The 15,209-nt window shown below is 59.6% G+C and overlaps 1 protein-coding gene across 1 annotated transcript in view; it reads right to left on the bottom strand.

The window, feature by feature from the left end:
• Positions 1–7,488: 7,488 nt before the first annotated feature.
• Cdh4 (cadherin 4, type 1, R-cadherin (retinal)) overlaps positions 7,489–15,209 on the bottom strand; it is a 425,566-nt gene continuing 417,845 nt past the window's right edge. The window contains exons 16-21 of the mRNA XM_013030338.1: positions 14,032–14,174; positions 12,888–13,121; positions 11,414–11,647; positions 9,970–10,109; positions 8,712–8,876; positions 7,489–7,695 (exon numbers count right to left, since the gene is read on the bottom strand). Coding sequence (XP_012885792.1) covers positions 7,489–7,695; positions 8,712–8,876; positions 9,970–10,109; positions 11,414–11,647; positions 12,888–13,121; positions 14,032–14,174 — 1,123 coding nt within the window. The remainder of the gene's footprint in view (positions 7,696–8,711; positions 8,877–9,969; positions 10,110–11,413; positions 11,648–12,887; positions 13,122–14,031; positions 14,175–15,209) is intronic.

Genomic DNA, 15,209 nt, shown 5'->3' with positions numbered 1-15,209 from the left:
AGAAAATTAACTCCTTTATTAAAAACAAATTTATCTGTATCTGTCTTGCCTGGTTTTCTTAGTGTCTTAGTTTTGATAGTGCTTCTAGAAACTTGGTTCTGGCCCTGCCAGAGTGTTTGTCTGGGACTTAAATCAAGTGACGGGCCCAGCAGCCGTGGAGCCTGGGGCTGGAGGCCGAGGCTGTCCCCTGCTGCCTGCTGACCTGGCTTGGGGGCGTGGGTGGAGTTCTACGGTGGGGACAGGGCTGGGGAGACAGAAACACACCCTGCTGAGCCTGGATTCAGATGACCCTGGTCCTGGCACAGACCCACAGTCAGTCACTCTGTGTTGCGGGGTGTGCCCAGGGGTTCCCGCTTCTCAGGGGCACACGTCACATGGGAGGCTCAGCTGTCTGAGCCACAGGACAAGCTGCCCTTTCAGGGCCTCGGAGGCTAGTGCTGTAACGAGAGCTGGTCCTGGACCCTCCTCAGCTATGCCTGTGGGGACCTGGTGGCCAGGCAGGTGGGTTTACAGGTCACGCTGCAGAACACGGTCCTGCTTCACCTGCGGCTGTGGTGATAGACTGCGGGGTAGGCGCCCTTGGCTCAGTCCGGAGGCTGGAGGCCTGGGACCCAGGCCGCCTGCCAGCAGCAGGGGTGCTGGTTCAAAACAGGGAGAAGCCTGTCTGCACCCGTGCGGGATGACCGAAGCTCAGCAGACTGCCCCGGTGCTGGGAGGGGTGGCGGCTACACTCCACACTGCTGGGGCGTTGTCAGGAATGGCATTTTTTTGAGTTGAACACATTTGCCACAAGATCCAGGGGTTCGCACCAGGAACGTCCAGACAGAGGCCTTCAGGGCGGTGCTCAGAGGCGGAGGACAACCGAGGACCCTACAGCAGGTGAGCAATGAAGCAGATTATGGTCTGCAATAAAGTGATGTGCACCTGAGCTCAGAGAGGCCAGCCCCCAGGGCTCCACGCAGGGCAGGGCAGTCGGGGGCAACTGTCAAGGACACAGAGAGCAGCATGCTGGGGGGGGGGGCGATGGGGCAGTAACACTTAGGGCCAGGAACCTTGTGCTTTCAAAGCTCTGGATCTCTTGATAGCAGCGCCATCCGCTCCACGCTTACGAATACCACAGGACCCCAGACCAGTGGAGCCTGTTTGTAAGCCTTGATCCCTGAGCCTGGACGGCTGGGAGGTAATGCCGAGGGGAGATAGGGGCCCCAGCTGCCTCTAGCCTACTTGTTAAATGTTCAGGTGAGGTCCCCGGTCAGTCGGTTCTGCGCTTCTGGCCTGTTTCATGATTTAAATACCAGTGTATCATTGTTAGCTGAAAAAAATCAAAACCAAGTCCCTACCCTACCCCCACTGGTCTCTTCTGAAATTTGGGGCAGCAGGCAAAGGACAATTTAAAAAAGCCCAAACAGCTGGGCACCAGTGGCTCATGCCTGTAATCCCAACTGCTCTGGAGGCTGGGATCAAGAAATTCCATGAGACTCATTTCTAATTAAGCAAAAAACCAGAAATGGAGCTGTGACTTAAGTGGTAGAGTGCTAGCCTTGAGTGAAAAAGCCCAGTCCGAGTTCAAGCCCCATGCTTGGCACACGTACACATACAAAAACCTACCACAACAACTACCAAAGACCAACAACAAAATGACCCCAAAGCCTGTCGATCACTAGTCAGCCGTGCGCCTGTGAGGCTCCACAGGCCCCTGTGGGTCTTCAGCGTGTGGACCTGCCTTCCCAGAGCCCTGAGGGAGTCACAGGCACATCGGACCGCAGTGTCTTGATTCACGTGTGACTTGTGGCACTGGGTGCGTGTGGTGCTATTGGAGGTTTCAGTTCAGGGCCTCCTGCTTGCTAGGTAAGCGATCCACCGCTTGAGCCGTGCCCCCGGCTCTTTCACGTAGCATCTTGCGCTTTTGCTGGGCTCAGTTCTCACCTCCTTACCAGCTGGGGTTACAGGAGGGAACCACTGTACCTGTTAGAGTATATTAAACTTTGCCAGAAAACCACACAGACATCCAGGAACAAAGAACAAAGAAAAGGTTTATTGCCAATACAGGGGCCGGCAAGACCTCTTCTCGCAAGGGAGAAGTGCAAAGCAGCGCCGGCCATTGTCAGAGGTGACCTATATAACCTACTGAGGCTAGGAGGGGCTGGAAGGGGTGAGGAGGTGGAGACCTTGGTGTGGAAGTGAGGTCCAGAGGCTTCATCGTGGTGGGTCAGGAATAATGGCTGCTGTCCAAGTAGAGATAAGGCTCCCTGCAGCTGCCCAGACCTGAAGGTCACTCTGAGGAGCTCTTGCTGCTTATATGGTGGCAGCTGCCCAGAGAAGTGCCATCTCAAGGGAAAGGGGGCTGGAGGCTGATTGTTGACTGCCTTAACTACATAGGCCTGGTGTTGCCTGGGAAAAGAGCATGTAAAACTAACTGGAGAGAGGAAGGAGCGAGCTAAGCTGTGGGAAGGAGCTCATTGGACTCGGTACTGTTGGTGGCTGTGACTCTTCTGTCCACCTGGTTGCCGTGGAGGCACGTGAGCAGGGATCCGTCAGTGAGGGCAGCTGTGCCACCTGCCGAAGCGTCTACCCCACCCGCCTGGGCCTGCCCTGAGCCCTGCTCTGGCTCAGCACAAGGGGCGCAGTGAATGCGTTTAAATTTAACTCTGAGAAGCGTTGTTTCTCTCCGTAGTAAGTGGAACAGTCACCAAAGCATCTGCGGTGTGAGCCTCTGCTGCTTAGGCTGTGTCACAGAGTGGGAGGGAGTTCAAGGGACTGAACTTGAGCTTGGCAGGGTTAAAGGCTTTCCCAAGGGGGAGCCTGTGTGGGGTGGCCCGCATGGGCATTCTGGGTACTTCACTGGGCCCTGTGCAGATGGAGCCCAGCTTACCTGTGGCCCAGCCACCGCCCTCTGCTTGGCTTGGCAGCCAGGGACGCGCAGGCAGGTTCAGCCTCTCTGACAGTGCCCAACAGCCTGTGGTGCACCCTAGCAGGGACAATGTCAGGGTGCATCTGAGCTTACGTGGGAATGGGTTCAGGGGGTTGCTGAGGCGTCCATGCTGGCCAGGTCCAGCCACCACCTGCATTGCAGGTGAGTCTGTCGACACTTGGCTGAAGCGCCAGGTGGCTCTGTCCAGTGCAGGCCTCTGAGCGGATGCCTCGGAGTCTCCTCTGGGGCACAGGACAGCAGTCTGTGTCCAATGAAGGGGCCCAAGAGACAGTCCTGAGCCTCCAGCCCCATGCTGGACTTTCTAGGACACTTTTTGCTAGGTCTTGGCCGCCAGCCCTCTGCCCTGGAGCTGGGAGGGTCTTTACCAGGTTATCTGCCCCCTCCCAGGGCCTCTCCCCAGGAGGCTGATTACAGGAGTATGCCCCCAGGAGGACTTGTCCCAGACACAGCAGTTGCCTAATTGTGAATATAATTAGGTGTTCAGTACCTTCAAAATTAGCAAGTGGCTAATTGTGCCTACAATTATCAGCTGCGCCCATAATTGTAATTCACCGCGTAAGTGATTTTTTGTTAGGAAAGTAACTGTGGATGCAAGTGTGAGCCTGCCCTCCGAGGCCGCTGCACCCTCTCCCACGCCTTTGGTTTTCCTTTCTTCAGTACTGGGGTTGAGCTCTGGGCTTTGGGCTTGCTAGGCAGGTGCTTTACCACTTGAGCCACTCCTCCTTCCTTTTTGTGTCGTTTATTTTTAATTTATTTGTTTTTTATTTTTATTTTTGGTCGGTCGTGGGCCTTGAACTCTGGGCCTAAGCACTGTCACTCAGCTCTTCAGCTCAAGGTGAGCACTCTACTGCTTGAGCCACAGTGCCACGTCCAGTTTTCTGGTGGTTTATTGGAGATCAGGGTCTCATGGACTTTCCTGCCCGGGCTGATTTTGAACCTTGATCCTCAGATCTCAGCCTCCTGAGTAGCTAAGATGATAGGCGTGAGCCACCGGCAGCCGGTGGGGGAACCACTTTGAGGGTCACTTTTACAACCTTCCTTGTGCAGCATGCAGAGGTCAGAAAGGTGGAGTGTGAACGGGTTTTGTTTATTCTGCTTCCTCTGAGTTGGAACCGTGCAGCGGCAGGCGCGCAGCACAGACGTGCCAGCACCAGTGTGTGCGGGTTCCCTGAGCGGTACCACAGGGGCGGTCAGCCCCTGCAATGCCGGAAGAAAACAAGCCAGGGCAGGGACTACTTAAAACAGGGCTTTATTTAGTCCTTACTCCGCTCCAGAACACAGCAATCCTGCACGGCTGCTGTTCTGTCTGCAACCAAGACCACCTGGCACTAAAAACACACGGAGAACATCCACTCTCTTCCCTTTTTTTTTCCTTTTTGTTTTTCGGTACAAAATGATACAAACAACAATACAAAATAGTTGTGCTGTTGACAATTACAAAAATGTTGGAACATTTGTCTACTGGCGCAATGCTCAGAGTTGCGGTGTGAACACATCACGCTCTGGTATCTTTCCCAAAACCATGGTCATGCGGCTGCTACACATTTGTCCATTTTCAAAAAGAAACATGCAAAAAAATCAGAACAAAAAAAAGGAGAGAAAGGAAAAGTAAAATGCGTCCCAAGTATTCACAGATGTGTTTCCCACAGGGCCAGCCGCAGGAGTGGGCAGTGCACGCTCATGCATGCACGCACACACACACACGCGCGTGCCCGCCGCCCGCACAGCTGCTCCACCGGCGCTCTGAGCAAGGAGATGGTGCTTTGAGCTTTTGGTGTTTCCTTTTAGCTTTGACAGAAATGGAGACTCTCCCTCTCTCCACTTTTTACCTTGGAGAGAACAGAGTTGATCATGTATTCAGCTAGGGAAACGGAGGCATCTCGGAGGGCCTGACGCTTGGCTGCTATTCTGACACTTTGGTGGTGGGAGACCTAGAATTTTGGATGTGCTGAAAGACACAAGGAAGAGAAAACCTGCTGGCTCGGAGCTGGGTGCAGGGCTGACCGCGGCCGGGGTGTCTTTGGCACGCCACTCAGTAGTGCAGGATTCTCTTAAATTCCCTAAGGGAATGAAACCGGCTGCTCCTGACCGCAGACATGGCCTATCTACAAGCTACAGAAGAGAGACGTTTGACACTGACTGTACGCTTGCCTAATGCTAACTCGTTGGCCTCAGAACTCTGTTCTGAGAGGGGTCTGGCAGGGTGGGGAACCCTCTCTGTCTCTGGTCCCAGGGGCTGATGGGGATGTGGGCTCAAGGGGAAGCTGTTCAGATGGAAGCCACACACATGTTCTGCTAGCTGCTACTGTAGCCCCAGCCTGCGTGATTTAGAGGAAATACAGGGGACCCTGGCTGGATGTCCCTCCGGCTGGTGCAGCAGCCTTGGCCTGCACAAGTTAGAGGAGTTGGGGAGGGGGGCTTGGCAGTGACACCGGTGTGGGAGAGGTGAGGAAGGGGAGCAGGGAAGCAGCAAGACGTCCCACCCCGTAGCTGGTACGATTAAGTTTCTCCTGTCCAGGGGGATACAAGGACGCCTTGAGTTTTCAGAGGAAAAGAATGCATGCTGCCTCACTTTTAAACACACTTCCAACAATCCATGCACACCTCTCACTGAAGCAGGGACTTCCCCAACAACCTAGAAAATTCCAGCTCCCATCCTCCAGCCCTGACCACAGCAATCCCTCCACTGGCCATGCCCTTCAGACACTCAGGGCCATCCTGGTTGGCTGCTGGCCCTGAGTGATTTGCATAGCATAACTTAGAACCAGGCATCCCCCTCTAGTCCTCTGTGGACATGCCGCCTGAGGGCGGCGCTTGGGAGCCGCTCTCACACCCCCCCCCCCGCCTCCGGGACAGGCACCGGGGAGGGGGAGGACAGAGTGGACAGCTCAGCTCTGGAGAGGAGGAAGCACTCTGATGTCCAATGGGACGCACCTGTGACTTTGCCGCCCCTGCCAGTCTACCCAGGTGCTTGTTTGTGACCAGTGCTTGGAGAGAAGTGCTGGATGGAGCCCAGGTGGGGAACCTGCTGCCCCTTGGCATGGCCCACCTTCAGCACCTTTGTGCCCACCAGCAGCAGCTACGGGCTGGGCTTCTGTCCTTCGCAGGGCTGGGCGCGCTGTCTCCCCAGGGGAGGGGGAGGGGGAGCTCTGACACCAAGGCCTCCAGGTACCTGCTGCCGTCCCCTCCCCGGGCCTAGAAAATGCTTCAGCACCGGTGCCTCTGATGCCTCCTGCCCCTGCCCTGGCTGAGACACGTGCACAGACACGGAGGCATCTTTGGCCTACGAGGTCGGTCTCCTCATCCAGAGGAGAGCGGTGGCTTCGCGTTCTGGGGGAGGGGGTGGGCTGGGGTGAGAATGGACACGCCCGCCACACAGTGTGGCCTTGGTCCGGTCACCCGCGGTGAGCAGCGCCAGCTCGGGAGAGACACGGGGAAGCAGTGGGGATGATGTGTGGCCTGTGGACACAGGTACAGAGGAGTGAGGGGGTGGGGGTGGCTCTCACCAGCCGGCTGGAACAGGCCCACAGCAGCTCAGGAGAGGAGAGGGACTGCCAGAGTCACCCAAGTCGGTGCTGGTGCCAAGCCTTCTGCACGCCAAGAAACGCAGACTTACTAGTCTGTTCTCGGCGTCTGCACAGCCCTGGGGGTGGCCAGGGTCAGAGCGTGCAGGGTGTGGGCCGACACGCGCTCACTGCTTTCCGCCGGGCCCCTGGAGTTAGCCCTCACTGGTCCCTGGTTGTGCCGCACAGGATGCGGGAGCTTCTTGGGCCACAGGAGGGGCTGGACCAACGACAAGGAGGACCTCGAAGACACTGGGGTTACGGTTGACCCAGACAGAGTTCTGGCAGACTGGGAGGCATTGGAGTGCCCGAGGACAGAGACGGGGGGGCCCAGGATGGCCCTGGGAGTATCCAAGAGGGAGACTGGGCACATCCACAGGCTGGCCCGTCACCCCGGGCTAGGCCGGCCCTGGAGCTTCCTTGCTGGAAACATAGGCCTTACCCATAAGGCCTGGGGCTGGGGGCCAGGAGATCGCCTTCAGTAAGGGCTGTTGGCATCCGGACCCTAAACTAGTTTTTCAAACAAGTCACCCACTTTTTTTTAAAAAAACAAATGACAAACACCCCCCTCCCGATCCTGTCAAGATTCTCCTCATCCTCATTTGATGCTTCCAGAGTGGGACCTGGGGCCCGTCGGGCTCAGGGGCAGTGGGGACGGGGAAGGGGGCGCCTTGGGCTGTCTGCTCGCTTCCAGTCACTCCTGAGTTTAGGGAATCTGACACGTGTACCAAAAGGCACTTTTGTTTGTTTTTGTGTTTAGACAGTGCTTCTGTTCTAGGAGATTCGAGTTAGGACGGTGCCTCCGGCTCTCCCGTCAGGTCCGTGGCGGCGTTGGGCGAGGCCTGGCAGCGACTGTTCATGCTAGACAGCTCCGCGCTGGGGAGGGCAGGGCGGGAAGGGGCCTCCGGACACCAGAGCCAGGCCGGCCTCCTGGGGTGGGGGGCGCCGGCCCCGAGCCGCCCCTCGGCCTCCAGAGCCGTCTCACGCGGGCTGCTAGTCCTCTTCGCCCCCTCCGTACATGTCCGCCAGCTTCTTGAACCGGGGTCCCCAGTCGTTCAGGTAGTCGTAGTCTTGGTCTCCGGAGCTGGACGAGTTCAGGGAGCTCACGGAGCCCGCGGTGGAGCCGCTCCCCTCATAGTCGAAGACCAACAGGGAGTCGTAAGGAGGCGCCGTGGGGTCGTTGTCAGCGGCTCGCAGTCCCTGAGGCCAGAGACACGGGGTAAGGCTGGGGGCGCTGCGTCCCGCTGGGGCCACACCCGTGGGAGGGAGGGGGACTCGCAGCCCCTCCCGAGCTGCAGTGTCCGCTCCAGCGGATCTCGGCTGGGGAGCCACGCCCGGCAGCGCACGCAGCAGTGGCCGCCTCTCCTTCAGTGTTGGCCGGGCCCTGGGCCCGCAGCACCCGTGCCCTGTGTGTGCAGCCTGTGGGGTATGTGGGAGCTGTGCCCTCGAGGGGCCGTCCCCCCGTCTCAGGGGGCCGCTGCAGGTTCTCACGGTGGCTGAGGCTGACCAGGACCTCTAAGGACCCCTCCCCACCGTCCTGCCGCCCTGGGCTTTGTCCCCAAGGACACCGCACATGCTGTCTCTCCTTTTGAAAAAATACCCAGAGCAAGCCTGGAGACGAACTCAGACTCAAGAGCCCCCAGCCTGCAGGGGGTGAACTGGGCTTATTCTTGACACCTTGCAAGGATGGCCCTGGGCCTGCCCACAGCCCCCCCCCCCCGCCTCCTTTGAGGAACTTGAGGCTGTGGGGGTGGCTGTGTCCACTCTTCGAAACGGTGTCCCTCAAGTCATCCCTCAGATGAGGGACAATGGCCTTCTGCGTTCAAGGCCGGACTCCGGAAGGGAAGGGCTTAGTTAGCTAATGTGAGCTTACTTACACAGGAGTCCTTTTGCTAAAAATTCGTTCTCACAGACTCTGGGGCGAAAGAGAGGCAACACGGTGCTTTCCCAACAGATGAGACCCAGGGGCCTTTTGGAGCCGGGCAGTCTAGGTGACATTTCGAGGACAGTGTGGTCTGGGACTGCTGTTCAAACCCACCTACTTCTGGGTAACCCAGAGGCTCTGGAGAGGCTGCCTGTGCTGGGCTGGCCGTGGGGCCTCTGTCTCTCCATTAATTGTCACTCGTGTGTGTGTGTGTGTGTGTGTGTGTGTGAGAACAGGATTTTGCTTTCAGAGGCGATCCCATGCTTGGGCCCTCCCACTGCAGGCCACACACCTCATTGATGAAGTCACCGATGTCCCCCGGGTGGGGCACCACAGGCCTGACTGGGTACTGGGGCTCGGCACCCACCGGCCGCTCATCCACACGCCGCACCCCTGGGGCCTTGCTCAGCACGTGCTCCATTGCTTCCGGCTGCTGCAGCTGGCTGAGATCATAGTCCTGGGGGTGGAGGCCAAGTGAGTCAGGAAGGCTGGAGGGTGGGGGAGCAGCCAGGGCGCCCCACAATCCTGAGCCCCCGTCCTGTGCTGTCATTGTCCCTTCTGCACCACACCTGTTCTCTAAGCACACTGCTGTCCTGGCCCGCCCCCGGCTGCCTGCCTGCAATGCCCATCTCTTGTCCTTCTTCCCCCAGCCTGCATGTGGCAGGTGTGGGCCTGACCACTGCCTTTGCTGCCCTGGCACTCCTCCCCTCCCCCACAGAGCCTCCTGAGGCCTCTTTTGTCCCGAGTGTGGAAGTTCCCAATGGTGGAAACTGAGCCCTTCTGCAGCCAGGCAGCGCTGTGACCTCCACTGGCCCAGGTCAGACGACCCTGCCCTGGGAATGCTGGGCTGGGGAACTGGGTCTGGGCCCAGGCTGGGTGCTGACGGACCTGAGCCCGAAATGCATGACACCTTTCCACTTGCAAAAAGGACAAAAGTCCTCACTGTTAAAACCCCAGGCTGAAGCCGGGCACTGTTAGCTCGCGCCTGTCATCCTAGCTACTCAGGAAGCTGAGATCTGAGGATTGCAGTTCAAAGCCAGCCCAGGCAGGAAAGTCTGTGAGACTCTAACTCTAATAAACTGCCCAGAAAAAGCTGGATGTGGTACTGTAGGTCAAGTTGTAGAGCACTAGCCTTGAACACAAAGAGGCTCAAGGACAATGCCCAGGTCCTGAGTTCAAGCCCCAGGACTGGCAAAACAAAATCTAAAAACCCCCAACAAACCTGAGTGAGCTGGGCACTGAGGGCTCACTTCTGTAATCCTAGCTACTCAGGAGGCTGAGATCTGAGGACTGAGGTTTGAAGCCATCCTAGGCAGAAAAGCCTATGAGATCTAATTTCTAATTAAAAATGGCAAAAACCTGGAAATGGAACTGTGGCTCAAGTGGTAGAGAGCCAGCCTCGCATGAAAAGGCTAAGGTAGAGTGGAGCCCTTGGTGGTGCTTGAGTTCAAGCCCGAGGACCAGCGTCAACCGCCACAGGAGCAGCAGCAGCATCGGTCCCTGGGGAGTGCACTGTGCCCGCGTGGGCGCGGGTGGTGGCAGCCGCTCACCTGGTCCTCCTCGCCGCCGCCCTCCTCGTCGTATTTGAGGATGTTGTCCCGCACATCGTCCTCGGGGTCAATGAGCAGCTGCTTCGTGTGCCGTTCCTTCTCCCGCCGCTTCATCCACACCACAAACAGCAGGACCATGGCTGGGGGGCGGGGCACACGGTGAGCAGGCTGTGTGCACACTGGCTGTGCGCATTTATGCACGAGCATTTCTGCCTGTGCAGTGTGAGTAGGTGTGGGCATATTGGTACACATGTGCACACAATTGTGTGAGACTTTGTGAGGACGCACATGGCTGTACATGATTAGCTCATGAGTATGTGCATGACTAGATGCACATGTGTGCTATGCATGGCGACAGAAGCATGTCTCTGTGAGCACACATGGGTGAATGTAAGTGTGGATGCTTGTGTAAGCATGTGTGTGGTGTGTGCATTCTTGTTCCTGTGTATATGTGCACACACAGGTTTGTGTGTAGATGCTTCATGTATGTGTGCATACTTATGTGTGCAGAGGTGGGCATAAGTGAACACATGCATTTGCACATGTACATGGGGCATGTGTGTGCATGGGCTTATGTGCTGTTTCCAAGGCAGGGTTGGACAGAGTCAAGCTCTCCACCTCCCTCTCGCTGCCTGGCCCTGGCTTAGTGTTCTCAGACGTGTGTCCACGGGCAGTGAGTGGTCCCTCGGTACCCGTGGGGCCCTGGGGCTCCTGCCCTTGTGGGCACTGGAATGCACAGATGCTCATGTCCCACGTGCAAAGCGTGGCAGTGTTTGCGTGGCGTGTACACACATCCCCAGTGTGCTCTTGTCATCTCTGCTGCCTTGTGGTTTTGGATTGAGTGCACTGCTGCATGGTTCAGGGAATAATGACCAGAGAGGAGTCTGTGCTCATTCGGCTCAGACCGATTTAAAGACGTGTTCTCAATGCACAGCTGGACGAGGCCCGCTCTGTGTGTGCACTCTCCTTCCTCCGGCTTGCCCTGGGACAGCAGATGGCTGAGCACTCGCCTCGCCCCGGGGGACAGGATGACTAGAGGGGGAGAGCCTGGCCTGGCGGAGGAGGGGGGGGTCCCTGCAGGGGAGGGGGCTGGCCTGGCAGGAGTGAGGAGCTTAGAGGGCCCCTGAGAGGCCAGAGGGGACTCAGACAGGCTGGAGGCAGGGGGGAAGGTGCTCTGGGAGGCAGAGTGGGGTGGTGGGAGTTGACGACATCCTTCAACAGCTGGGTGGGCCCCCTCCACTCCACCCTAAGGGCTTGCACGGGGACCAGGTTAGTGGGCCCCCGAAAGCCCTCTGGTGGGGGATGTGAGCCGTGGGGCTGGCCTCGCCCCGGCCTCTCCCCAGCCCCGGCCTCGCCCCGGCCCCGGCCTCGCCCCGGCACTGGCCTCGCCCTGGCCCCGGCCCAGCCCTCCTGCCTGGGAGGCCCCGGCGGCGGCTGCACTCACTCAGCAGGATGACGATGCAGATGAGGATGGCCACGATGGCGCCCGTGCCCAGGCCGGCCGCGGCCACCGCGCCAACCGTGGTGCAGTCTCCGTGCTCGTCACAAGGGCAGACCTTGACCTTGATGACCGACGTGTTGGACAGGGGAGGGTTCCCGGAGTCGGTGACGATGACAGGGACGTCATACACCCCTGCCTCCAGGTACAGGATGCGCAGGCTGAGCTGGGCATAGTCGCCTGGTGGGAAGACCGCACAGATGCTACCACCACCTCCACCCGGACAGGGAAAGGCATGGGGAGTGCCGGGGGGAAGAAAGGTCACTGCAACAGGTAGCAGAAGAAGTAATTTCCCAAATACACAGAGCGTTTTCAAGTCAAACTAGGGGAAAGGTGTAGTGGCACATACACGGAACACTAGCTGCTCAGGAGGCAGAGATTGGGAGGATGTGGGTTTGAGGCCAGCCTGGGCAAAGTTTACAAGACCCTTTTTGACCAGTAGCTGGGCATGGTGGTACATGCCTGTCCTCTCGGGAGCATTATGTTTCTAGATCAGCAAAAGGTTCATGAGGCTTTGTCTCTACAGAAGGAAGCTGGCTGGGGTGACCCAGCTTCTGCGGAAGATGGAACAGGATTGCAGGCCACGCCTGGCCTGGTCAAAAGGTGAGACACTATCCCCACACCAACCCGTGCGGGGAAGAGCGGGAGCCCGGCTCCGTGCGGAATGCCTGCCCAGCACACAGAAAGCCCTGGGTTCACACTCCAGCACTTCCAAAACAACAAACAAACAAAACCCCAAACTAAAACAAATCAGCTAAGAAAAAAGATATCCACAGAGAAAATAGGCAGATGCATTCACAGACAGTTCACAGAAGAAAGGCAAACACAGAGCTGGGAAGGTGGCTCAGTGGTAGAGCGCTTGCCTCCCATGCCTGAGGCCCTGGGTTCGATTCCTCAGCACCCCATAAGCAGAAAAAGCTAGAAGTGGCGCTGTGGCTCAAGTGGTAGAGCACTAGCCTTGAGTTGAAGAGCTGAGGGACAGCACCCAGGCCCAGAGTTCAAGCCCCATGACCGACAAAAAAGGAAAGAGCAGTGTGTCTGGACATTTCTACGGATGATAGTTAAGAGATGTAAAAGGAGTTTGGGCTGTAAAACTGGAGGTCTGAGAGAGTGTGAAGTTCCCAGGCTGCCGGCTTGTCAGAGGTCTGTGCCCCCAAACGATGCCCTGGCAGGAGCCCGAGGTAAGGCCCCGGTGTGGAAGCGTCGGGCGGGCCGGGCCGGGCTGTGCTGCACACAGGCACTCATACCCTGGGAAGAACTAGTGGTGTGGCGGGAGGTGGACAGGGCCCAGCATGAGATGTGAGCAGTGCCCAGCTTTGTGCAGAGCTGCCTGAGAGGACAAGGACTGGACGGCCACCCCCGCCCCCTTCTCTGGGGAGCACGGGTGCAGACGTGACGCCCCTTGCCAGGACAGACTCACCATTCAGGCGGGTGATGGTCCAGTTCTTCCGCACAGCAGCCGGGACGAAGGGCAGCTCGAAGACATAGGGGCCGATGTTGGGGTCCACGTCGGCGTCGGCAGCGGTGATGTTGATAGCGTTGAGGCCCGGCTTCTCGCAGATCTGTGCCTCCTTGGGCAGCAGTTCAGGGGCGTTGTCGTTGATGTCGATGAGGTAGATCTGCAGGGTCCCGGTGCCGCTGGCCGGGGGGATGCCTGGGGGATGGACACACGTGACACAGGTGACTGACACATGTGACGGTGCAGCTCACTTCTGGTGCGCCCACCACAGCCACGTGACAAGCAGACAGAAGCCAGGCCCAGCCCCAGCGCCGGGTCGGGAGGGCTCCTCGCTGTATCTGGCACAAGCCATGCCGCAGCCCCGCAGCCACACTTGGAGCCACGGCGGCACACAGCCCTCCCCCAGGCTGTGCCACAGGCCCTCCAGGCTGGACCACGTGGGGTCACAGCTGTGGCCGGGGGCCCGGGGCAGGCAGGGCTCTGCATGGCTGACGCCCACCTGGCACCCTTCCTAGACCTCCTCTGCCTCCTGCCTAGCAGGGCTCCTAGATCCACCCCAATGGCCGCCACCTCCTCCTGAGGCAAAGCCGAGGCTGGGTGGAAGGCGGGGTCCATGGAGGGGCCCTGCTTGCGTCTGGCCTTGGTGTGGCCAGAGGTGCTCCGCTGGGCCTCGGGGCTCCTCAGAGAGCACCCTGAACCCTGGCCCAGCCCCAGCCTGTGCTCTGGCTCTAGCTGGAGGTGCTGTGGGTGGGGAAGGACTGGAGGCGGCAGTGGCAGAGCATTCTGGTCATGGCCACTTTGACCTCTACTTTACTGGCCAAGGGCCTCTACTGAAGCAGGTAGGTGCATAAAAAGCTCCTACAGGATGTCTCTTGAATCTTCCAGAAACTATGGAGGAGCACTGAGGAGAAGCACAGAGCATGTCTTCAAAAGCGGTGGTAAGCTGAGACTGCGTGGCTGGGGGTGCAGGGGTCCCCGCTCCGGCCCGTCCAGCGCTCCAGGCACCCTGCGAGGTGAGCCTCTGAGTGCTGGGCCCCTTCCTCTCCCTGACCACAGCAGCAGCCGCGGAGATGCCCTCCCAGCGGCTCCTTGGGATGGGACCCACCATTGTCGGCTGCCAGGAAGGTGGCCTCGTAGACGTTGTTCTTGGTGTAGAGGGACTCGCGGTCCAGGACAGCTGCAGTGGTGATCTGCCCGTTGGTGGTGTTGATGCGCAGCCAGCTCGCGGGGTCGGCCAGCTTTGAGTACCTGCGGAGGAGCAGGGGGTGAGGAAGGTCAGAGTGCGCGGGAGCCTCTGATGTGGGGCTGCACCACGGGGGCTGCCGGCCCAGAGCCTGGAGCTCAGGGCACACAGTGTGGCTCTCCCTGCTGGGGACCTGCAGGCTGGCCCAGGTCTGAGGTCCACAGCGGGATGGGACAGGCCGCTGCCCAGCTCTGTCACTGCGCCAGCCCTGGCCTCCTCCCACAGCCGCGGCCCAGCTCCGTCACTGCTCCCTGGCCTCCTCCCACAGCCACGGCCCAGGCTCCATCACCATGCCCCGGCCTCCTCCCACAGCCGCGGCCCAGGCTCTATCACCATGCCCCGGCCTCCTCCCACAGCCACGGCCCAGGCCCCGTCAATGCGCCCTGGCCTCCTCCCACAGCCGCAGCCCAGGCTCCGTCACTGCGCCCCGGCCTCCTCCCACAGCCGCTGCCCAGGCTCCGTCACTGCGCCCCGGCCTCCTCCCACAGCCGCTGCCCAGGCTCCGTCACTGCGCCCCGGCCTCCTCCCACAGCCGCGGCCCAGGCTCCATCACCATGCCCTGGCCTCCTCCCACAGCCGCGGCCCAGGCTCCATCACTGCGCCCTGGCCTCCTCCCACAGCCGCTGCCCAGGCTCCATCACTGCTCCCTGGCCTCCTCCCACAGCCGCGGCCCAGGCTCCATCACCGTGCCCCGGCCTCCTCCCACAGCCGCGGCCCAGGCTCCATCACTGCGCCCTGGCCTCCTCCCACAGCCGCTGCCCAGGCTCCATCACTGCTCCCTGGCCTCCTCCCACAGCCGCGGCCCAGGCTCCATCACCGTGCCCCGGCCTCCTCCCACAGCCGCTGCCCAGGCTCCATCACCGTGCCCCGACCTCCTCCCACAGCCGCTGCCCAGGCTCCGTCACTGTGCCCCGGCCTCCTCCCACAGCCGCTGCCCAGGCTCCGTCACCGTGCCCTGGCCTCCTCCCACAGCCGCTGCCCAGGCTCCATCACCGTGCCCCGGCCTCCTCCCACAGCCGCGGCCCAGGCTCCATCACTGC

The sequence above is a fragment of the Dipodomys ordii genome, unplaced genomic scaffold (assembly GCF_000151885.1).
Source record: "Dipodomys ordii isolate 6190 unplaced genomic scaffold, Dord_2.0 Scaffold129, whole genome shotgun sequence".
In the NCBI taxonomy this organism is placed as follows: domain Eukaryota; kingdom Metazoa; phylum Chordata; class Mammalia; order Rodentia; family Heteromyidae; genus Dipodomys; species Dipodomys ordii.
Note: the sequence above shows the minus strand (reverse complement) of the source record. Positions and strands in the feature narration are given on the sequence as shown.